Source organism: Salmo salar, chromosome ssa02, assembly GCF_905237065.1.
Source record: "Salmo salar chromosome ssa02, Ssal_v3.1, whole genome shotgun sequence".
Taxonomy (NCBI): Eukaryota; Metazoa; Chordata; class Actinopteri; order Salmoniformes; family Salmonidae; genus Salmo; species Salmo salar.
The window spans coordinates 80764325-80789297 of record NC_059443.1 but is presented as its reverse complement, the minus strand read 5'-3'; the positions used below and the strand labels follow the sequence as shown (position 1 = coordinate 80789297).

Below are 24973 nucleotides of genomic sequence, written 5' to 3'. Positions count from 1 at the left end.
CTACAGAGACACCACTAAACAAGCAAGGCTCTTAGATTTTTCTCAGACTTCAAAAGTGATCTCTTGATGAGGTTTACAACATCCGATGTTGTTGTTATTCTATTAATTAACAGTGTGAATCTGAGAGAGAAAAACAGAAAAACAGGGACATCAGAAACCTGGAAAAACTAAACGGAGAAAAACGAAATTTGAGAAAAAAACTATAACGGAGTTAAGTATTTTTTTGGACTGATTTAGCAGGTCTTTACATATTCTATACATTTTCTCTCATTACTGGATTATCTAGGGATGGTGTAGAGTAACAGCTGTATCCTGAAGTGACCTTTAACCTCCCTGCTCCTCAATACTTCTTCCACTGGATCAAAGCTTCAGCCATGGAGGATACATGATAGTGGAAACAAATGCAGTAGGGTTGGATATAATCATGGTAGGATATATGATAGTGGAAACAAATGGAGTTGGGTTGGATATAGTCATGGTAGGACACATGATAGTGGCAACACATGGAGTTGGGTTGGATATAGTCATGGTAGGATACATGATAGTGGAAACACATTGAGTTGGGTTGGATACAGTCATGGTAGGATATATGATAGTGGCAACACATGGAGTTGGGTTGGATATAGTCATGATACGATACATTGAGCGACAAGATGTTCTTTACTATTCGGCCATCAGATTTGTCACCAATGCTCCTTATTGGACACCTCACTGCACTCTACACTGCTCTGTAAACCCGACGCAAGACCCACTGATTTAATGCTTATTTATAAAACCCTCTAAGGCCTCACTCCCCCTATATAAGATATCTACTGCAGCCCTCATCCTCCACATACAACACCCATTCTGCCAGTCACATTCTGTTAAAGGTCCCCAAAGCACACATCCCTGGGTCGCTCCTCTTTTCAGTTCGCTGCAGCTTGCAACGGGAACAAGCTGCAAAAACACACTCAAACTGGACAGTTATCTAAATCAAATCAAATCAAATTTATTTATATAGCCCTTCATACATCAGCTGATATCTCAAGGTGCTGTACAGAAACCCAGCCTAAAACCCCAAACAGCAAGCAAAGCATGTGAAAGAAGCACGGTGACTAAGAAAAACTCCCTAGGAAAAACTCCCTAGAAAAGCCAAAAACCTAGGAAGAAACCTAGAGAGGAAGCAGGCTATGAGGGGTGGCCAGTCCTCTTCTGTCTGTGCAGGGTGGATATTATAACAGGACATGGTCAAGATGTTAAAATATTAAAATGTTCATAAATGACCAGCATGGTCAAATAATAATAATCATAGTAGTTGTCGAGGGTGCAACAAGCACGTCCGGTGAACAGGTCAGGGTTCCATAGCCGCAGGCAGAACAGTTGAAACTGGAGCAGCAGCACGGCCAGGTGGACTGGGGACAGCAAGGAGTCATCATACCAGGTAGTCCTGAGGCATGGTCCTAGGGCTCAGGTCCTCCGAGAGAAAGACAGAAAGAGAGAAAGAGAGAATTAGAGAGAGCATATTTAAATTCACACAGGACACCGGATAAGACAAGAGAAATACTCCAGATGTAACAGACTGACCCTAGCCCCCGACACATAAACTACTGCAGCATAAATACTGGAGGCTGAGACAGGAGGGATCAGAAGACACTGTGGCCCCATCCGATGATACCCCGGACAGGGCCAAACAGGCAGGATATAACCCCACCCACTTTGCCAAAGCACAGCCCCCACACCACTAGAGGGATGTCTCCAACCACCAACTTACCGTCCTAAGACAAGGCCGAGTATAGCCCACAACGATCTCCGCCATGGCACAACCCAAGGGGGGGCGCCAACCCAGACAGGAAGACCACGTCAGTGACTCAACCCACTCAAGTGACGCACCCCTCCCATGGACGGCATGGAAGAACACAAGTAAGCCAGTGACTCAGCCCCTGTAAAAGGGTTAGAGGCAGAGAATCCCAGTGGAAAGAGGGGAACCGGCAAGGCAGAGACAGCAAGGGCGGTTCGTTGCTCCAGCCTTTCCGTTCACCTTCACACTCCTGGGCCAGACTATACTTAATCATAGGACCTACTGAAGAGATAAGTCTTCAGTAAAGACTTAAAGGTTGAGACTGAGTCTGCGTCTCTCACATTGGTAGGCAGACCATTCCATAAAAATGGAGCTCTATAGGAGAAAGCCCTACCTCCAGCCGTTTGCTTAGAAATTCTAGGGACAATTAGGAGGCCTGCGTCTTGTGACCGTAGCGTACGTGTAGGTATGTACGGCAGGACCAAATCGGAAAGATAGGTAGGAGCAAGCCCATGTAATGCTTTGTAGGTTAGCAGTAAAACCTTGAAATCAGCCCTTGCCTTAACAGGAAGCCAGTGTAGGGAGGCTAGCACTGGAGTAATATGATCACATTTTTTGGTTCTAGTCAGGATTCTAGCAGCCGTATTTAGCACTAACTGAAGTTTGTTTAGTGCTTTATCCGGGTAGCCGGAAAGTAGAGCATTGCAGTAGTCCAGCCTAGAAGTAACAAAAGCATGGATTAATTTTTCTGCGTCATTTTTGGACAGAAAGTTTCTGATTTTTGCAATGTTACGTAGATGGAAAAAAGCTGTCCTTGAAACAGTCTTGATATGTTCTTCAAAAGAGAGATCAGGGTCCAGAGTAACGCCGAGGTCCTTCACAGTTTTATTTGAGACGACTGTACAACCATCCAGATTAATTGTCAGATTCAACAGAAGATCTCTTTGTTTCTTGGGACCTAGAACAAGCATCTCTGTTTTGTCCGAGTTTAAAAGTAAAAAGTTTGCAGCCATCCACTTCTTTATGTCTGAAACACAGGCTTCTAGCGAGGGCAATTTTGGGGCTTCACCATGTTTCATTGAAATGTACAGCTGTGTGTCGTCCGCATAGCAGTGAAATTTAACATTATGTTTTCGAATGACATCCCCAAGAGGTAAAATATATAGTGAAAACAATAGTGGTCCTAAAACGGAACCTTGAGGAACACCGAAATTTACAATTGATTTGTCAGAGGACAAACCATTCACAGAGACAAACTGATATCTTTCCGACAGATAAGATCTAAACCAGGCCAGAACTTGTCCATGTAGACCAATTTGGGTTTCCAATCTCTCCAAAAGAATGTGGTGATCGATAGTATCAAAAGCGGCACTAAGATCTAGGAGCACGAGGACAGATGCAGAGCCTCGGTCTGACGTCATTAAAAGGTCATTTACCACCTTCACAAGTGCAGTCTCAGTGCTATGATGGGGTCTAAAACCAGACTGAAGCGTTTCGTATACATTGTTTGTCTTCAGGAAGGCAGTGAGTTGCTGTGCAACAGCTTTTTCTAAATTTTTTGAGAGGAATAGAAGATTCGATATAGGCCGATAGTTTTTTATAATTTCTGGATCAAGATTCGGCTTTTTCAAGAGAGGCTTTATTACTGCCACTTTTAGTGAGCTTGGTACACATCCGGTGGATAGAGAGCCGTTTATTATGTTCAACATAGGAGGGCCAAGTACAGGAAGCAGCTCTTTCAGTAGTTTAGTTGGAATAGGGTCCAGTATGCAGCTTGAGGGTTTGGAGGCCATGATTATTTTCATCATTGTGTCAAGAGATATAGTACTAAAACACTTTAGTATCTCCCTTGATCCTAGGTCCTGGCAGAGTTGTGTAGACTCAGGACAATGGAGCTTTGGAGGAATACGCAGATTTATTAAAGAGGAGTCCGTAATTTGCTTTCTAATGATCATGATCTTTTCCTCAAAGAAGTTCATAAGTTTATTACTGCTGAAGTGAAAGCCATCCTCCATTTGCGAAGGCTGCTTTTTAGTTAGCTTTGCGACAGTATCAAAAAGAAATTTCGGATTGTTCTTATTTTCCTAAATTAAGTTGGAAAAATAGGATGATCGAGCAGCAGTGAGGGCTCTTCGATACTGCACGGTACTGTCTTTCCAAGCTAGTCGGAAGACTTCCAGTTTGGTGTGGCGCCATTTCCGTTCCAATTTTCTGGAAGCTTGCTTCAGAGCTCGTGTATTTTCTGTATACCAGGGAGCTAGTTTCTTATGACAGATGTTTTTAGTTTTTAGGGGTGCAACTGCATCTAGGGTATTGCGCAAGGTTAAATTGAGTTCCTCGGTTAGGTGGTTAACTGATTTTTGTCCTCTGACGTCCTTGGGTAGGCAGAGGCAGTCTGGAAGGGCATCAAGGAATCTTTGGGTTGTCTGAGAATTTATAGCACGACTTTTAATGCTCCTTGGTTGGGGTCTGAGCAGATTATTTCTTCATTCAAGGACTCAATCACGGACACTCTTACTGACAGTTGTGGCTGCATCGCGTGATGTATTGCCTTTGTGCTCTTCCCCATGCCCAATAATGTTTGTACCATGTGCTACTACCATGTTGTGTTTCTGCCATGTTGTGTTTCTACCATGTTGTGTTTCTACATGTTGTGTTTCTACCATGTTGCTTTCATGTGGTGTTTCTACCATGATGTTGTCATGTGGTGTTGCTACCATGTTGTGTTTCTACCGTGGTGTTTCTACCATGTTGTTGTTATGTTGTGTTTCTACCATGATGTTGTCATGTGGTGTTGCTACCATGTTGTGTTGCTACCGTGGTGTTTCTACCATATTGTTGTTATGTTGTGTTCCTACCATGATGTTGTCATGTGGTGTTGCTACCATGTTGTGTTGCTACCGTGGTGTTTCTACCATATTGTTGTTATGTTGTGTTCCTACCATGATGTTGTCATGTGGTGTTGCTACCATGTTGTGTTGCTACCGTGGTGTTGCTACCATATTGTTGTTATGTTGTGTTGCTACCATGTGATGCTTCTACCATGTTGTGGTCATGTGGTGTTGCAGCCATGTTGTGTTGCTGCCATGTTTTGTTGCTGCCATGTTGTTGTCATGTTGTGTTGCTACCATGTTGTTGTTATGTGGTGTTACTACCATGTTGTTGCTACCATGTTGTTGTCATGTTGTGTTGCCACATGTAATAATAACATGTATGATTTATATAAAGTTCTTTAGTAATAAAACATTAGTGACATAATTTAGTATTTAATATTACATAGTAAACTTTAATAATTGTAATATGTATATTTAAATGTCTGTACTAAAGTTTTTGAATAAAATAAAAGGTTTGAAAGAAAATATAATTTACTTTCAATGAATTAAATCTTTCTCTCTCTCTCTTTCTCCCCCTCTCTCTCTCCCTCTGTCTCTCCCCTTGGCTGGGAATGTTAACGGTCAAGAAGTTGTGAATCTCGGGGGGCCCTTGCACACAGGGGGACTATATGTACACAAAATAATTAACAACCTGGACCCTCAGGTGTCTTTGAAAACATATGTTTTACTAACGACCTAAACAGATCATTTTTACCCTTTTAAAAATAGTTATATGGGAGATGTCCGGGGGATGTCTCAGTCTTTGAAAGGGTCATTGTAATATTTAAGATGTCCCCTTTACTGATGACCTAAACAGATACATTTTACCGCCCATAAAAGAGTGTCCGAGGGATGTCTCAGTCAACCCCCCCCCAAAAAAAGCCCCAGAGGCCTCACACCATCGTCTTTGAAAGGTTCATTGTACTCTTTAACTATGCTTCTTTTACTGACGACCTAAACAGATCACTTTTACCCTTTAAAAAATAGTTGTCAGCTATCCAGGTTTAATGGTCAAGAGGTTGTGAACCTAGAGGGGCCCTTGCAGACATGTTGTGTTTAGGTAAACATATGTTTTCTGTTTATGAAGGAATAAATGATTGAGAGGATATAGACCACAAAACAAAATAAAAGATAACTGAATTGTTAACGATGTGTCCTTTACTAATGACTTAAACAGATCATTTTACCCCATGAATAACCTTTTACTGCAGGGGGCTAAATCAGATCATTTTACCCCATGAATAACCTTTTACTGCAGGGGGCTAAATCAGATCATTTTACCCCATGAATAACCTTTTACTGCAGGGGGCTAAATCAGATCATTTTACCCCATGAATAACCTTTTACTGCAGGGGGCTAAATCAGATCATTTTACCCCATGAATAACCTTTTACTGCAGGGGGCTAAATCAGGGGCCTTCAATGCTGCAGGAAGGTTTTACCATTCCCCAGATCTGTGCCTCAACACAATCCTGTCTCGGAGCTCTACGGACAATTCCTTCAACCTCATTTATTTATTTTATTTTACCTTTATTTAACTAGGCAAGTCCGTTAAGAACAAATTCTTTTTTTCAATGACGGCCTAGGAACAGTGGGTTCAGGGGCAGAACGACAAATTCGTACCTTGTCAGCTCGGGGATTTCAACTTGCAACCTTTCAGTTACTAGTCCAACACTCTAACCACTAGGCTACGCTGCCTAGGTTTTTGCTCTGACATGCACTGTCAACTGTGGGACCTTATATTGACAGGTGTGTGCCTTTCTAAATCATGTCCAATCAATTGAATTTACCACAGGTGGACTCCAATCAAGTTGTAGAAACATCTCAAGGATGATCAATGGAAACAGGATGCATCTGAGCTCAATTTCGAGTCTCATAGCAAAGGGTCTGAATACTTATGCAAAAGTTTTTTTGTTGTGTTTAATACATTTGCAAAAATGTATAAAAAGCTTGCTTCCGCTTTGTCATTATGGGGTATTGTGTGTAGATTGCTGAGGAAATTGTTTTATTTAATACATTTTTAGAATAAGGCTGTAACGTATCAAAATGTGGAAAAGGTCAAGGGGTCTGAATACTTTCCAAAGAAACTAAGTGATTGAGGAAAGAGCATCATTGCTATATTCTAATTAAATCATTGACCCATAAGAGAACACATGACCAAAGCAATGCATGACCCATATAGAATTAAAACAACATTCATCTTAATGAGAAATATAATTGAATAAACAAATGTTTGCATAACCAAAGACATGAAAACTGCTGGGAACATTGTATTTAGCTAGGATTTCATAAGGCCAGGAAGGTTACTGAGAATAACAATAGACAATAGTAAATGTTACTAGTTTAGGGATGAAGATAGTGAAGGTTCATCAATGTTAAAGATGTTTTTTAATTTGACGTAGAAACAACGTTTATTCAACCAGTGGGAGGCTTGTAAATGCCCCAGGAAAGTGGAACAAGGAACTCTTTATTGAGACAATGATGAAACAGCAATCCGTGGGCGGGTTGTGATGGATATTATAAAATAGGACAGGAGCTGTCAATTCACTAACAAAACAAACCTAGTAATAATTTCCAACATGAACAGTTCATTTAAAAAAAAAAAATGCAGGTAACAATTTAAAACTCTTCGGGGTAGGGGGCAGTATTTTGACGTCCGGATGAAAAGCATGCCCAGAGTAAACTTCCTGCTACATAGTCCCAGAAGGTAGGATATGCATATTATTAGTAGATTTGGATAGAAAACACTCTGAAGTTTCTAAAACTGTTTGAATGATGTCTGTGAGTATAACAGAACTCATATGGCAGGCAAAAATCCATCCAGGAAGTGGGAAATCTGAGGCTTGTAGTTTCTTCAAGTGATTCCCTATCTAACATACAGTGACTTAGGGTTCATCTTGCACTTCCTACGGCTTCCACTAGATGTCAACAGTCTTTAGAACGTTGTTTCATGCTTCTACTGTTTATAGAGAGAGAATAAGACCACCTGGAAGTTGATGGCTGAAAAAAAGACATGAGTTCAGTGGGGCGCGCTCACGTGAGAGTTAGCTGTATTCCGTTTGTTTTTGAAGTCATTGGATTCGTCTGGTTGGAATATTATGTAAGATTTATGTTTTAACAACACCCTAAAGATTGACGCTATACATCGTTTGACATGTTTCTACGAACTTAAATAGAACTTTTTAAAACTTTTCATCATGCCGATTTCTGCGCTCTTCCATCATTTGGAGTAGTGGACAGAACGCGTGAACAAAAAGGAGGTGTTTAGACATAAATTATGGACTTTATCAAACAAAACAACATTTATTGTCGAACTGGGATTCCTGGGAGTGCATTCTGATGAAGATCATCAAAGGCAAGTGAATATTTATAATACTATTTCTGAGATTTGTCGACTCCACAAAATGGCGGGTTTGGTTTGGTGTCTAAGCGCCGTACTCAGATTATTTCAAAGTGTGCTTTCGCTGTAAAGTTTTTTTGAAATCTTACACAGAGGTTGCATTAAGGAGAAGTTTATCTGTAATTTCTGAACATTACACACCAATGTAAAATGTTTTTTTTTATATAAATATGAACTTTATCGAGCAAAACATACATGTATTGTGTAACATGAAGTCCTATGAGTGCCATCTGATGAAGATCATCAAAGGTTAGTGATTCATTTTAGCTGTATTTCTGGTTTTTGTGACGCCTCTCCTTGCTTGGAAAATGGCTGTGTGTTTTTTTTTTTGTCTTGGTTCTATCCTAACATAATCTAATGTTTTGCTTTCGCCGTAAAACCGTTTTGAAATCGGACAATCTGGTTGGATTAACGAGAAGTGTATCTTTAAAATGGGATATAATAGTTCTATGTTTGAGAAATTTGAATTATGAGATTTTAGTTGTTCTGAATTTGCCGCCCTGCTATTTTGATACTCTCTTCACTTTTATCTCTGTCTGTCAACAATCCCTTATGGGAAACCTACAGATTAAGTATTTTTGGTGGCTGGGACAGACGCCCGCAGCGTGAAAAGACAGGGGGCTTGTCTGCGAGGACTGCGGGTTCCCGCACAGGCGTGTCACCTGACTGTCTAAGGGGAGTATTGATGGGCGAGGGAGTGGCCGACCAGTGATCCCCTGGCTCTTCACCCAGTGCCTCAGGCCCCATGTGACTTGCTGGGGTTCTGTCTTTTGTCATGCGACCCCTTTGACCATCAGGGTTCTGAGTAGGTGCTGGCTCAGCAATCCGAAGGTCAACCCTGTTACGACGGTACAGTGATCCATTCACTTCGACCAAGTAGGAGCGTGGTGCCACTTTCTGTACACCGGATCTGAGTCTCCAGAGGCCCGTCCAGTCCCCTGGTAGTGGCTTCATTCGCACCGTTTCATCCACCCTGAGCTCAGGTAAGTCTTCTGCTGATTTGTTGTAGATGAACTTGGAGACCTGTCATCTGTGACTTAGCTTCACCAGCACGTCTGTCACCACACGTGGCTCCAGGAGAGTGCTGGCTACTGGCAGAGCTGCTTTTAAGCGCTGTGCCATGAGGCGCTGGGCCGTGCTGCTATCCATGCCTTCTATCGGGTTATTGCGCCAATGCAGGATTGCTTTCCAGGCATCTTTGCCCTCTCGCAGAGCTTTTTTGCAGAGGTTCTTTGCGATTTTGACTGCGGACTCCGCCTTCCCATTAGCTTTTGGGTGTCGTGGTGATGAAGTGACGTGCTCGAATTCCCATTCTGCAGCAAATTTTCGGAACTCAACTGCGGAGAATTGGGGTCCATTGTCTGAAATTACCCTATCTGGCTGGCCATAGCGGGCAAACTGAGCCTTGCAGTATTTGATCGTTGTCTCTGCTAAGAGGTCGGGGAGGAGGTCAATCTCCCAGAAGTCTGAGTAATCATCGACTACCAGCAGAAAGTCTTTGCCACTGTGCTGGAAGAGATCTAGACTTAATATCTGCCAGGGGCGCATCGGTAGCTCGTGGGACATCATCGTCTCTCTCTGTTGCTCAATGGCATATTCATTACAGATTGTGCATTTACTGACATAGTCTTTGATTTCACTCTGCATTCCTGGCCAATACAGTGTGTCACGTGCTTGTCTGTAACAGGCCTCACCTCTTATGTGACTTGAATGCACGTGCGCCAACATCTCAGGGCGCAGAGACCGGGGAATAACGACTCGCTCTCCTCTTTGACTGGCCAATATTCTCTGTCGGCTAAAGCAGTTTCTTCCTTGCCAGCCCATCAGAATCACAGACCTCAATGCCTGGAGTTGCTCGTCCCTGTCTGATTTGTATAAAGTGCTGGTCCGTAACATTGAGGTAGTCAGCCTGGTTGATATGTTCAACATCCACTTGCTCTGTTTGTAAGCTGCACACTGCGTGTCGTTCATGCATGGAGCGTGTGTGAGTGCCTGATGCAGTAGCCCTGCTGAGTGTGTCACTCACATACATCTCTGGCCCTGGCTTATACACCACCTTGAGGTTGTAGTTTTGTAGGGCCAGTAGCATGCTCTGCAGTCATTTCGGGGCATTCAGGAGAGGCTTGCTGAATATAGCAATAAGGGGCCTGTGATCTGTCTCTGCGGTAAAATTGTCACGCCCGTACACAGGTAGTAGTGGAAGCGTTGGCATGCAAACAATGCTGAGGCACTCCTTCTCTATCTGGGCATAGTTCTGCTCTGTTGGGGTGAGTGCCCTAGAGGCGAATGCCACAGGTTGGCCCTCCTGCATGAGGCAACAGCCAAGTCCATACTGGCTTGAGTCACTCTGAATCGTGACAGGTTTTGACACATCGAAGTATCGCAGTACAGGTGTCTGGGTGACCAGTTGTTTTATTTCCCTCACAGCTGCGTCATGTTTTGGGAGCCAATGCCAGATGGTGTCCTTGTCCATGAGCCTCCTTAGTGGCTCTCACACTTCAGAGAGCCGCAGTAGGAACTTGGCCAGGTAGGTGACGAATCCGATGAAGCGCTGCACTCCCTTCACGTCAGATGGGTGGGGCATTTCCAAGACAGCCTTCACTTTTTCATGATCCGCCTTCAATCCGGTGGAGGACAAGATGTGCCCATGAAAGCGGACCTCTGGCACTTTAAACTGAAGCTTTTTTATGCTTAGCCTTAGCTTGACCTGTCTACATCTGACCATCAGGGCCAGCAGCTTGGCGTCATGGTCACATTCTGCCTCCTCATCACTGTCCCCACAGCCCACTACGAGGATGTCATTTGCTATGGGTTCCACGCCACTGAGTCCCATCAACAGCTCGTGCTGTTTCCGCTGATACACCTCTGGAGCCACGGAGACACCAAACGGGAGCTTCAACCACCTCTTCCTGCCCCAGGGTGTCCAAAAGGTGGTCATGTAGCTGCTGGGCTCGTCGAGCTTGCACTGCAGGAAGGCATCTCTGGCGTCCACGAGCGTGAAGACTCTGGCCTTTGGGAGCTTGTAAAGAACATCCTCCAACGTGGGCATAATATAACGTGAACGTCTCAGCGCCCGGTTGAGGTGTTTAGGATCATATCCGTAGCTTGTCTGGTTTCTTGAAGATAACCATATTATTTATCCAGTCTGTAGGCTCGGTGACGGATATGATGTGGCCATCTGCTTCGTATTTGTCAAGCTGAGCCTTTGTAGCTGCTTTCATGGCCACTGGTACATTGCGGGGTACACACTGGACAGGCTGGATTGCTGCGTCCAACTCAAAGTGGACTTCGCCGGGAATTGACTCGACCGGTGCGTTGAAGACATCATGGTACTTGTTTAGGAGTGTCTCCTTGCTCAGGGGCCCAGCCTGGACTTTGTCTATAATGTTAAGATCAGCTGGGATGGTGAAGTTAATAAGCCCAAGGCGCTCGCATGTAGAACCTGACAGTAATGGCTGTTGACTAGCCTCAACTATTTCAAACTCAAGGGTGTGTTTCTGGCCACGTAAAACACACTCTGTCACAAACAGGCCTAAAGAGGTCATGAACTGGCCTGAATACAGTTTCAGCTTGGTGCTGCTCTGTGTGAGTTTGTCTCTGGGCGCGAGCCTCCTTTTATCTTTAAGGCTCCTAACGTTACATGTGGCCCCTGAATCTAGCTGGCATTGCTGTGGTTTATTATTAAGTAGCAGAGTGACAAACCACTTTTGTCCTTTTGCCCTCACTGCCCCTATGCACTCGCTAGCATATACATCCTCTGTGCTGTTGTTCCCTTCATCTGTGTTTGTTTCAATGGAGTGCACTTTACCCTCCTTTCTCTTGCTTTTCATGCAGGCCCTTGCGAAGTGATTAGCTGTACCACAGGATTTGCATATTTTTCCATAGGCTGGGCAGTGTTCTTTTCCTCGTCCATGAGAAATGCCACAATATCGGCATGTATTGGGGTTGTCTACTGCAGAGTTGGCTGTAGTATTAGCATTAGCTGTGGCAAAAGGGAATTTCTTTACTGGCTGCCTAAATGTAGCATTGACATTGTCCATATGTTGCCTTTCTAGCTCTATGGACCTTATCCGTATATCAGTAAGCTCTGCTGCACGGCATGTCTCCACTGCCAAGACTACCGTCAGGTCACGTTCTCTCAGCAAACGTCTGCAGGTCCCCTCATCAGTTATGCCAAGCACTATCTTATCTCTGATCAGTTCATCTCTTAAAGCACCATGTCACATGTAGCTGCCTTTTCCCTTAGCCTAGTGACAAAGCTGTCAATGGACTCCCTTTCCTCCTGTTTGCAACAACCGAAAACATAACGCTCGTAGATAACATTCTTTGCTGGCTTAAAGTAATGTTCAAGAGCATCAAGAATATCTGTAGCGTTACCTTGCTGAGCTGCTGTTAGGTTCAGGTTGTGTTTGTATACGTATCGGCATTCTGTTCCCATTATAGTCCTCAAAGTGGCAGCCACTACCTCATCGTACTTTTCCTGAATTCCCATTGCTAGCCCATAGTCCTCCCATTCACCTCTAAACGTATCCCAGTTCGTGCTTCAATCCCCGCTGAGCTTCATAACGGCGGGAGGGGTAATGTTCGCTGCCATGTCTAACCGGTGCTAACATTACCCCAAACATCACTGAAGCTAACTAGCAAACTCACTCAAGCTAAGGCCAATTCCGGCGAAGTTTTACTCAAATAAGCATTTTTTTTGGTAAACCAGAACAGGTGACTCTAATTTGCGGAAAGCATGGTTAGTTATCCGACTCTGACACCATGTTTGAATGTTAAATGATGAGACAGGGGCATTAATGCGAGTAACCAGTCTTGTTCAGTACATTACAATACATCCGGGTATCTCAAGCACACCGGTAAAAACACTGGAGTTGCAGTAATGAACATTTACCAACAAATGGCATCACTGTGCCATCTTACACCCATAACAAACACCATCTTGTGTCTTGCTTGCAAATTGCTGTAAGTGTATACTCTGGGTTGCAATCCTTATTAAACAAACTAACCTCTGATCAAATAAGTTTTCCTGTGGTCTCTTCTGTGCACAAAGGGCAGAATTCCCTTACAGACTATGCAAACAATTTGGGATTTTCAACACATTCATGTTTCTTATAAAAAGAAGAGGTGATGGAACTTGCTTTTTGGAGTGCGGTGTCAAAAAAGAAGAGCATCTCCCCATCTTTACAACCATTGAATCTATATATGTTTTGACCATGACAGTTAACAATCTAAGGTAATGCCAAGTAATTTAGTCCCCTCAACTTGCTCAATTTCCACACAATTCATTACCAGATTCAGCAGAGGTCTATAACTTAAGGAATGATTTGTACCAAATACAATGCTCTTAGTTTTAGAGATGTTCAGGACCAGTTTATTACTTGCCACACATTCCAAAACAGACTGGAACTCTTTGTTAAGGGTTTCAGTGACTTCATTAGCTGTGGTTGCTGACGCGTATATGGTTGAATGATCAGCATACATGGACACACATGCTTTGTTTAATGCCAGTGGCAGGTCATTGTTAAAAATAGAAAAGAGTAGAAGGCCTAGAGCGCTGCCATGCGGTACAACACACTTTACATGTTTGACATTAGAGAAGCTTCCATTAAAAACCCTCAGTTCTAGTAGATAGATAGCTCTGAATCCACGACAGAGGTTGAAAAGCCACAGCACATACGTTTTGTCAACAACAGGTTATGGTGAATAATATCACAGCCTGCACTGAAATCTAACAGTACAGCTCCCACAATCTTCTTATTATCAATTTCTCTCAACCAATCATCAGTCATTTGTGTCAGTGCAGTACATGTTGAGTGCCCTTCTCTATAAGCATGCTGAAAGTCTGTTGTTAATTTGTTTACAGAGAAATAGCATTTCATTTGGTCAAACACAATTTTTTCCAACAGTTGGCTAAGAGCTGGCAGCAAGCTTATAGGTCTGCTGTTAGAACCAGTAAAGGCCACTTTACCACTCTTGGGTAGCGAAATTACTTCAGCTTCCCTCCAGGCCTGAGGACAAAGACTTTCCTCTAGGCTCAGATTAAAAATATGACAGATAGGAGTGGCTATAGAGTCAGCTACTGTCCTCAGTAGCTTTCCATCTATGTTGTCAATAACAGGAGGTTTGTCATTATTGATCGATAACAATTTTTCCACCTCTCCCACACTAACTTTATTCAATACTTGCACTGCTTTTCTTTCATTATGTTTTTTTTTTACAAGTTTGTTTCCATCATTCTTTATATCATTGATCTTGGATTCATAATAAAGTTTATTATTTTTGTTGAGTTTGGTCACATCATTTCTCAATTTGCAGTACGTAAGCCAGCCAGATGTGCAGCCAGACTTATTAGCCACTCCTTTTGCCCCATCTTTTTCAACCATACAGTTTTTCAATTCCTCATCAATCCATGGAGCCTTAACAGTTCTAACAGTCAGTTTCTTAACAGCTACATGTTTATCAATAATTGTTAGAAGCAATTTCATAAATTCATCAAGTGCAGCGTCTGGATGCTCCTCATTAACCAAATCAGACCAACAAATATTCATAGCATCATCCACATAAGAGTACCAGCAGAATCTTTGTATGATCTCTTATACATTAGTTACACAGCGAAATGGAGACAGTCTGAATTCCGGAGCATTGGGTGACGAGCACATATCTTTATAGTTTCCTGTTCCTGGGAGGGACTTCATTCATACAATGACGCAGGTGCAGCTGGTTTGCAACACAGGATGATACTCCCAAGAACAGGAGATTATAATAGGACAGTTTCACAAGGTTAGTAACATACTCAGTTATGTGGACACATACAATTAACATTTTCCATTACAGAGTCTGTGAACATTTTTATTTAATTAAATCATCAGTGGGCCAACAACGCAAATGTAAACAATGGAACAAATGGATCACATCCAAGTATCACTTGATTATCTGTAGTGCTGGAGGAATGACAGACAGATAAACACACACATAGTCAGAGTTAAAAAAAAGGACCATTTAAACACATGGAATCTGATCTACTCTATATTCAAACTGACATACTGCATATTCAACACGTTTTCTAATAAAAACATACAAATATATGTTTGAGTATACTTGGTACAATTCAATTTCATATGGTATAAACAGGTAAACACATTATCGGTCAACAATATAAGACAACGGGAGCACTGTGTATGTTCTCTGATGAATTTTAAGTCAATGTGGATAAGTAATTATTTTAACTAGGATAAGTAATTATTCCCTCTCCTGTGTGGATTCTCTCATGACGTTTAAGTGACTGTGATGAATAATATGTTTTCCCACAGTCTGAGCTTTTGTAAGCCTGGGCAAACGCTTTGCACACTGGGAGCATGTAAGGCATCTCCCCTGTGTGTATTCTCTCATGTTGTTTCAGGTCCCCTAACAGGTTAAAACCCTTTCCATATTGGGAGCAGTGATGAGGCTTCACCCCTTGTGCATTTTTTCATGACTTTTCAGGTGACATAAGTGGGAAAAACTCTTTCCACACAGGTAACAGTGGTACGGCTTCTCCCCTGTGTGTATTCTCTCATGTATTTTCAGAGTCCCAAACATTGTAAATCGCTTTCCACACTGGGAGCAGTGGTAAGGCTTCTCCCCTGTGTGTATTCTCTCATGTTTTTTCAGGTAGCTTTTCTGGTTAAAACTCTTTCCACACAGGGTGCAGTGGTAAGGCTTCTCCCCCGTGTGTATTTTCTCATGCTGGTTCATGTGTCCTTTCTGGTTAAAACTCTTGCCGCACTGGGAGCAGTGGTAAGGCTTCTCCCCTGTGTGTATTCTCTCGTGTTGTTTCAGCTCCCATAAGAGGTTAAAACGCTTGCCGCACTGGGAGCAATGGTAAGGCTTCTCCCCTGTGTGTATTCTCTCATGTTGTTTCAGCTCCCATAAGAGGTTACAACCCTTTCCACACTGGGAACAGTGGTAAGGCTTCTCCCCTGTGTGTAATCTCTCGTGTCGTTTAAGGTACCCTAACAGGTTAAAACTCTTTCCACACTGGGAGCAGTGGTAAGGCTTCTCCCCTGTGTGTATTCTCTCGTGTTGGTTCAGGTATCCTTTCTGGCTAAAACTCCTTCCACACTGGGAGCAGTGGTAAGGCTTCTCCCCTGTGTGTATTCTCTCATGTCGTTTTAGGTAGCTTTTCTGGATAAAACTCTTTCCACACTGGGAGCAGTGGAAAGGCTTCTCCCCTGTGTGTATTCTCTCATGTCGTTTCAGCTCCCATAAGTGGTTACAACCCTTTCCACAGTGGGAACACTGGTGTCTTCTTGTTGGTTTGGACGTACCTGGCTCTGGTTCCTCTGAGTCTGGTCTTTCTCCTGCCAAAGACAGTGTGTTTTTTTAAATAGAGACCCGAATGAAACCTCCACATGATAAAACGGCCTTGCTACGAGGGTAAATCCTAATCAGATCCCTCAATAACCTGAGGCCAGTTTTAACTATTTTGGTGTGATTTTAAAACAAATGTTGTAGAGTTTCCTGATAATTACTGATAATATGTTTACATTACGTATTTTATTCATTTTGTTTACAAGTCAGAACACAAAAAACTAAACAGTTCTAGGACACTGAAGACACAGACGTCTCTGGATTCCAATCGAGCAGGTGGTTCTAAATATATAACTTTCATAGCTGTATGATACAGAATGCGACCTACACACTTCCTTAAACATAAAATAAGTAAATAAGTAATTTTAAGTGGAAGTCCAAAACTTGTTTTTACGTAGAAGACACAAAGCACATCAGTAGCATCTCCCCGTTGTCGAAAGGGTTCGACACATGCTGTTTAAATGGCCCAATTTCTTTAGACGTTCACAGATTTCAACATTTTGACTATCGCTGATGTCATTTTGGGTAAAGTAAAAAATAAGTTGAAATATTTTGGGTAGATGTTCCTAAAACTGATAGTAACTACTATAAACAAAAATATAAACGCAACATGTAAAGTGTTGGATGTTTAACTTCTTTGGGATAGGGGGCAGTATTTTCACGGCCGGATAAAAAAACACACCCGATTTAATCTGGTTACTACTCCTGCCCAGAAACTAGAATATGTATATAATTAGTAGATTTGGATAGAAAACACTCTCAAGTTTCTAAAACTGTTTGAATGGTGTCTGTGAGTATAACAGAACTCATATGGCAGGCCAAAACCTGAGAAGATTCCATACAGGAAGTGCCCTGTCTGACAATTTGTTGTCCTTCTGTTGCATCTCTATCGAAAATACAGCATCTGTTCTGTAACGTGACATTTTCTAAGGCTTCCATTGGCTCTCCAAAGCCGCCAGAAAGTGGAATGGGGTGTCTGCTGTCTCTGGGCAAAGAACAGCAGCAGAATTTGTAAGTAGTCAGCCTGGGGACAGTGAGACTGAGATGCGCGTTCACGAGACTACTCCATTTTTTTCTTTCAGCCTTTGAATGAATACAACGTTGCCCAGTTGGAATATTATCGCTATTTTATTAGAAAAATTGCATAAAAAATGATTTTAAACAGCGGTTGACATGCTTCTAAGTACGGTAATGGAATATTTTGAATTTTTTTGTCACGAAATGCGCTCGCGCGTCACCCTTCAGATAGTGACCTGAACGTACGAACAAAACAGAGCTATTTGAATATAACTATGGATTATTTGGAACCAAAACAACATTTGTTGTTGAAGTAGAAGTCCTGGGAGTGCATTCTGACGAAGAAAAACAAAGGTAATCCAATTTTTCTAATAGTAATTCTGGGTTTAGTGAGCCCCAAACTTGGTGGGTGTCAAAATAGCTAGCCGTGATGGCCAAGCTATGTACTCATAATATTGCAAAATGTGCTTTCGCCGAAAAGCTATTTTAAAATCTGACACCGCGATTGCATAAAGGAGTTCTGTATCTATAATTCTTAAAATAATTGTTATGTATTTTGTCAACGTTTATCATGAGTAATTTAGTAAATTCACCGGAAGTTTTCGGTGGGTATGCTAGTTCTGAACATCACATGCTAATGTAAAAAGCTGGTTTTTGATATAAATATGAACTTGATTGAACAAAACATGCATGTATTGTATAACATAATGTCCTAGGAGTGTCATCTGATGAAGATCATCAAAGGTTAGTGCTGCATTTAGCTGTGGTTTTGGTTTTTGTGACATATATGCTTCCTTTGAAAATGGCTGTGTGATTATTTTTGGAGGATACTCTCCTGACATAATCTAATGTTTTGCTTTCGCTGTGAAGCCTTTTTGAAATCGGACAGTGTGGTTAGATTAACGAGAGTCTTATCTTTAAAATGGTGTAAAATAGTCATTTGTTTGAGAAATTGAAGTTATAGCATTTTTTAGGTGTTTGTATTTCGCACCACGCTATACTACTATTGGATATTGGTGAGGCGTTCCGCTAGCGGAACGTCTGTCCCTATTAAACAAATTAAAATATATATAAGATTCTTCAAAGTAGCCACCCTTTGCCTTGATGACAGCTTTGCGCACTCTTGGCATTCTCTCAACCAGCTTCACCTGGAATGCTTTTCCAACAGTCTTGTAGGAGTTCCCACATAACCTGAGAACTTGTTGGCTGTTCTAAAACTTTTGACCAGTAGTGTAGAATAATATATCTGTAGATCATATGTTAATGAAGCAATACATACAAATGTTAAGTGTCTTGACTTTAGATTGCCTGTTCTAGAGTCTTGTAAAGATAGGGGGTTGACTGGGACAGGCAATGTAACATCCATAATGTTTTGAGAAAATGTTTTTGTAAAACATGAACCTTACATCGGATCATCTTGAAACTTTCTCTCTAAAGCTAACTTTCATCAAGGTTTTATATGGTATATTGGTTTCTCTCTTTTCATTGGCAGAACCCTTTTTCAGTGTTATGATATTCATAACATCCATATCCACCAGTCTATCTTCCTGTCAACTGAGAACTCTGCTGGTTGTCCTGGTAACAGATACCAGTGGGCAGATCTATTTTATTTGTTCAAACTAAACTACAGCACTTACTTTGATGAGTTAAATCTGATCCTTTCTTCTCTTCTCCTCCTCTCACAGTTCCACTCAGCCCCGTTGTTTTCCTGCAGTCCACCAGCAGCACAGACAACCTCTTCATACCCAGCAGTAAGGCGCTACCGGGAGAGGCACGACACGGAGACTCCGGGAGGGAGGAAGGGCTAGCGTTGTCCTGGTAACCATAAAGAGGGGACATAGACACATATCATTATGGATGCTGATGTCACTGTTGTCATAAAGTGCTTTACAGAAACCCAGCCCAGACCCAGATAGAGCAAGCTGTATGCTAGACCAGACCAAGCTGTACCATCTGGTGTTCTGATCTGGAGAGACTCTTCTCTGCCTCATCAGCATCAGGATGTTGTTGAGGCTCCCCAGAGGATCCACAATAGTCGTGTCTCTCTCCTGTGTGAATGAGAACATCAAACAGATGGTAAACTTATGACCATTGTCGTGGAGATATTGAATCAAATATTTCTCAGATACCGGAGCTTGTGAATTCAAATAGACTTCATTACAAAATTAACAAAGCCAAGCATTTACATTGAAGAACTGACTCTCCCTTACATAACATCTTCACCTCACTTTTATGTAAATGATTGATACCTTCTAGCCTTGGCCACCCTAGTCTTGCTACCTTTCTTATTGGCTCAGACATTAGGGCATAGATTCTATTGGTGGCGTGACACACAGACATGCTCACTCCCACTGCAGGTCTAATGGTGCCTATAAGTGATTAGCTAATGTTCCTGTCCAAAGGTCTTCACAAGTTCAGGCCGATGTTGTCTGTGTATGATTAACCCATGTGCGTGTCCAGTAGCCTTCACAAGATCAGATATGGCCCAGACCAGTCACGTCTTGTGTTGGTCTACCTCGCCTCATCCACACGGATTCTGCTTCCGTTCTGTTTTTTACATGTCTAATGGTTAACTCGATGTTGATCCAGCTCTGTACATTCACATGGGCTCAACCTTCATTCTGCTTACACATGTCTAATATTTAACCTTATATCGATCCTGCTTTCTACTTCAAAGAAAACAGTATGGGTACTAAAACATCCAGATGACTGGAAATTCTCTAACACCATCTATTACAATCACAGTCTTACAAGAGGCATTAATATGTCTAAAAAGGGCCCACAACGGCCACTTTCATCATGATTTTGTAAAATATTGTTTGTGTTGTAAATGTTAAAGGGCCGTTCCACTAAATGGGTTCCTTTTGCATCCCTTTGATATTTTAAGTAGAAATTATGCACCAATATTGAATTTTAAAAGCCTGTTATATTAGATGAGGGGAACTTTAATGTAGACCACATGGAGAATTCAATAAATCTAATTGAAAAGTCCCCAAAATATATGTACCAATGGCAGATTGCCCCTTCAACAATTCCTACAGTACTGAACAACATATTCAAGTGTAGAACTTCAGTAGAATGCCCCTTTAAAACCACACATTAGTTCAACAACTGCATAGTTTGTGCCCCTGTTTTTAAGACAGTACTAACTGGTGTTAATCGGATATTCTGACTCCTCCTCCTTTTTCACTCCCAAAACGTCTTCCTCCTCGTCTTTTACTGAGATAGCCTCCTTTTCCTCTTTCACTCCAAAAGGTTCTTCCTCTTCTTTCAACCCATTCTCCTCTTTCAATGTGATAGCCTCCTCTTCCTCCTTTTTCATTCTGAAAGCTTCTTCCTCTCCTTTCATCAGAGCTTCTTTATCCGTCTAGCTTACTGATCTCATGCTCTGGGCCATTAGCCTAGTGCAGTATCAATTTAACACATTTGCTAATTAAACAAGCAAATTACGTTTAAATGAACTTGTAAACAGAATTATGTTCAAAACACAAAGATCAATATACACAAGACTGGTCTAAAGATCTTCAATGTTTGGGTTTTAAATTCGCTAGCAAGCACCCGCGTGGATAAATCACTAAGTAGTCTGTTGTCGCTCTTGTTATACACTTGTATTTATTATTTTCGCTGTTGAAGAAACCTCCCGTCCTGTCCACTAGATTACACGTCACGCAAGAAGCTTCACCTGAAAGACGCACATCACCATCTGCTGACTGGAGTGGGTAACGCAGATTGGATTTTTTTTTAAATTAGAAGTTATTTTAAAAACAACCAGATGTTGTTTTCTCTTACTTCTTACAGCCAATACTTTCCTCCAGGGCTGACCTGCCCATTAGGCAGGATTAGGTGACAGATTGAAGAGGGTGGCATATTCAGAGATAAATTGACCAAGGCTCATCACTAACAACACATAATAATACCTCACATAATGCTGCCCAAAAATAATGGAATATTACCTCACCCAGTGGCATATGGGCTATTTAGGTGAGTGTTTCTGTTGCCACATGAAGCAGTGTCCACTGTGCAAAAGGCAACATGGACAGATAGGGCTCTACCTGTGTAGAACACATGCCCCTTTGCACTTCCAGTCTCTAAAGTGTCATTTTGGGTGGTGGTATAATCTGTATCCATTTTTTGTCATAGTTATTCTGAACCCACTGCTTGCAAGTCGTCGTTAAATTAGCCAAGTGATTTGTATTTTCATTCAACTTTCTGAAGAGGAAACAGCCCAGAAATGCCCCTGTATGAGTGCATTTGTCTACCACTATGTGTAGCTTTTAGCGATGATGCTAATGACAACCATCTTCTGGTTGATAGAAAAGCTTTCCCAAAAAACCTTGTCAATTAAATGTTAACTACAAAGTTGTCTTTGCCTACCTGACAGAATGATATCATGATTATTTGCATCAATCCAGTTGTGATTTGTTCAGCAAACTCTGCAATCACATGTGTGCTACAGAGACACCACTAACCAAGCAAGACTCTTGCTGGTGCCACCTGCATTAAAGGGTATCTACACACAAAAATGAAAATGTCTTAGATTTTTCTCAGACTTCAAAAGTTGTCTCCGGATGTGGTTTAAGTATTATTGTGGACTTAGAACTTCCAATTTTGTTGTTTTTCTATTAACTTTTGAGAGCGAAAAACAGAAAAACAGGGACATCAGAAACCTGGAAAAACTAAACGGAGAAAACAGAATAAAAAAGAAAAAACGGAATAGGTTAAAAACTGATTTAATAGGTCTTTACATATTCTATACATTTTCTCTCATTACTGGATTATCTAGGGATAGTGTAGAGTAACAGCTGTATCCTGAAGTGACCTTTAACCTCCCTGCTCCTCAATACTTCTTCCACTGGATCAAAGCTTCAGCCAAGTAGGATTCATGATAGTGGAAACACATGGAGTTGGGTTGGATATAGTCATGGTAGGATACATGATAGTGGCAGCACATGGAGTTGGGTTAGATATAATGGTAAGCAAAATACTTTCCACAACATATTGTGCAGCTTTCTGTTGCGGGATCTTTTTATGGGGGGGTGCCCTTTTTTGTTTACACATCACACACATGGTTATGGGCTTAAAAAAAGAAGACACCAGTACCATGTCAGATATATACTGCTCAAAAAAATAAAGGGAACACTTAAACAACACATCCTAGATCTGAATAAAATAAATAATCTTATTAAATACTTTTTTCTTTACATAGTTGAATGTGCTGACAACAAAATTACACAAAAATAATCAATGGAAATCCAATTTATCAACCCATGGAGGTCTGGATTTGGAGTCACACACAAAATTAAAGTGGAAAACCACACTACAGGCTGATCCAACTTTGATGTAATGTCCTTAAAACAAGTCAAAATGAGGCTCAGTAGTGTGTGTAGCCTCCACGTGCCTGTATGACCTCCCTACAACGCCTGGGCATGCTCCTGATGAGGTGGCGGATGGTCTCCTGAGGGATCTCCTCCCAGACCTGGACTAAAGCATCCGCCAACTCCTGGACAGTCTGTGGTGCAACGTGGCGTTGGTGGATGGAGCGAGACATGATGTCCCAGATGTGCTCAATTGGATTCAGGTCTGGGGAACGGGCGGGCCAGTCCATAGCATCCTCTTGCAGGAACTGCTGACACACTCCAGCCACATGAGGTCTAGCATTGTCTTGCATTAGGAGGAACCCAGGGCCAACCGCACCAGCATATGGTCTCACAAGGGGTCTGAGGATCTCATCTCGGTACCTAATGGCAGTCAGGCTACCTCTGGCGAGCACATGGAGGGCTGTGCGGCCCCCCAAAGAAATGCCACCCCACACCATGACTGACCCACCGCCAAACCGGTCATGCTGGAGGATGTTGCAGGCAGCAGAACGTTCTCCACGGCGTCTCCAGACTCTGTCACGTCTGTCACGTGCTCAGTGTGAACCTGCTTTCATCTGTGAAGAGCACAGGGCGCCAGTGGCGAATTTGCCAATCTTGGTGTTCTCTGGCAAATGCCAAACGTCCTGCACGGTGTTGGGCTGTAAGCACAACCCCCACCTGTGGACGTCGGGCCCTCATACCACCCTCATGGAGTCTGTTTCTGACCGTTTGAGCAGACACATGCACATTTGTGGCCTGTTGGAGGTCATTTTGCAGGGCTCTGGTAGTGCTTCTCCTGCTCCTCCTTGCACAAAGGCAGAGGTAGCGGTCCTGCTGCTGGGTTGTTGCCCTCCTACGGCCTCCTCCACGTCTCCTGATGTACTGGACTGTCTCCTGGTAGCGCCTCCATGCTCTGGACACTACGCTGACAGACACAGCAAACCTTCTTGCCACAGCTCGCATTGATGTGCCATCCTGGATGAGCTGCACTACCTGACCCACTTGTGTGGGTTGTAGACTCCGTCTCATGCTACCACTAGTGTGAAAGCACCGCCAGCATTCAAAAGTGACCAAAACATCAGCCAGGAAGCATAGGAACTGAGAAGTGGTCTGTGGTCCCCACCTGCAGAACCACTCCTTTATTGGGGGTGTCTTGCTAATTGCCTATAATTTCCACATGTTGTCTATACCATTTGCACAACAGCATGTGACATTTATTGTCAATCAGTGTTGCTTCCTAAGTGGACAGTTTGATTTCACAGAAGTGAGATTGACTTGGAGTTACATTGTGTTGTTTAAGTGTTCCCTTTATTTTTTTGAGCAGTGTAGTTCAAATGTATTCATGTTTGAGTTTACATCCCAATATGACACTTCAAATATATCACTGAAGACTGAAATGTAACAAAATGCCTATTGTGTTTATTGAGCTGTACACTGAGATGCTCAGTGTGTCAATATTCCCCTCCAGTGATTTCCCAACATCTTGTCAACATGTGCCCCAAAAATGGAGCAGATATCTTATACCAGTCTATCTTTATAGACATTTATCCATAACAAGGCTTAGGCCTCCCATATAGTCTGCAGAAACCTCTCCAAAATGACACATTTAACATCTTTATTTTCAAGTAATCTGTCGTTCTGCCCCTGAACAAGGCAGTTAACCCACTGTTCCTAGGCCGTAACTGAAAATATAATTTGTTCTTAACTGACTTGTCTAGTTAAATAAAAGGTTAAAAAAATAAAACAATAATAATAAAACAATATATATAAAATTTAAATAACAGTCAAAAATAATTTTTATGACCAAATTCACATTCTTTAGTGTAGACTACATTTTTATCATGTTTTCATGAGTGTTTGAGATTAGGTCCCCAATTGGTCAAAAAAAACTCTTCAAATAGAAGTATGTATATAACACAAAATATCTCTTGCATCATGTCACAAGCTGACAGGCTCCCAGAGGAAGGGCAATAAAAGGCCCCAGCTCACTCAACTGCCCCTCCCCTCTCCAACAGCCATCAACCCAGAACATCCTGAAGACAGAACATCTAAAAGATCATCTGGGAATCCTTTCTTCCTTATGGAGCTTTTTGAAAGTGAGTTCAATATTCAATGTGATGTTTGTACAGTGCCTTCAGAAAATATTCAGACACCATGACTTTTTCCACATTTTGTTATGTTATAGCCTTCTTCTAAAA

General features: G+C 42.1%; 2 protein-coding genes across 5 annotated transcripts in view; both read right to left on the bottom strand.

The window, feature by feature from the left end:
• LOC106592333 (zinc finger protein 135) overlaps positions 1-24973 on the bottom strand; it is a 92964-nt gene that overhangs the window by 28583 nt on the left and 39408 nt on the right. The window lies entirely within an intron of this gene.
• LOC106591045 (zinc finger protein 501) lies at positions 1394-21038 on the bottom strand. 3 transcript variants are annotated; one of them, XM_045713153.1, is made up of 5 exons: positions 20569-21038; positions 19369-19466; positions 19056-19233; positions 16359-16391; positions 14305-14993 (listed from the first exon to the last, which is right to left on the bottom strand). In XM_045713153.1, exons 1-5 carry the CDS (start codon positions 20765-20767, stop codon positions 14974-14976), a joined length of 528 nt encoding a protein of 175 aa, XP_045569109.1. In that variant the 5' UTR covers positions 20768-21038; the 3' UTR covers positions 14305-14973. The 3 variants fall into 3 exon arrangements, with proteins under 3 accessions (XP_045569112.1, XP_045569109.1, XP_045569106.1); XM_045713156.1 differs by lacking the exons at positions 14305-14993; positions 16359-16391 and adding an exon at positions 1394-1453; XM_045713150.1 differs by having other exon boundaries at positions 14305-16391.

What these genes read in the sequence shown, in the direction of transcription:
- LOC106591045 (XM_045713150.1), bottom strand. Translation starts at nt 20,767, where the DNA reads ATGAAAGGAGAGGAAGAAGCTTTCAGAATGAAAAAGGAGGAAGAGGAG. An exon ending in AGAATATCCGATTAACACCA is followed by an intron (nt 19,467 to 20,568) that starts GTTAGTACTGTC and finishes TCATTCACACAG; the next exon opens with GAGAGAGACACGACTATTGT. An exon ending in CCAGATCAGAACACCAGATG is followed by an intron (nt 19,234 to 19,368) that starts GTACAGCTTGGT and finishes TATGGTTACCAG; the next exon opens with GACAACGCTAGCCCTTCCTC.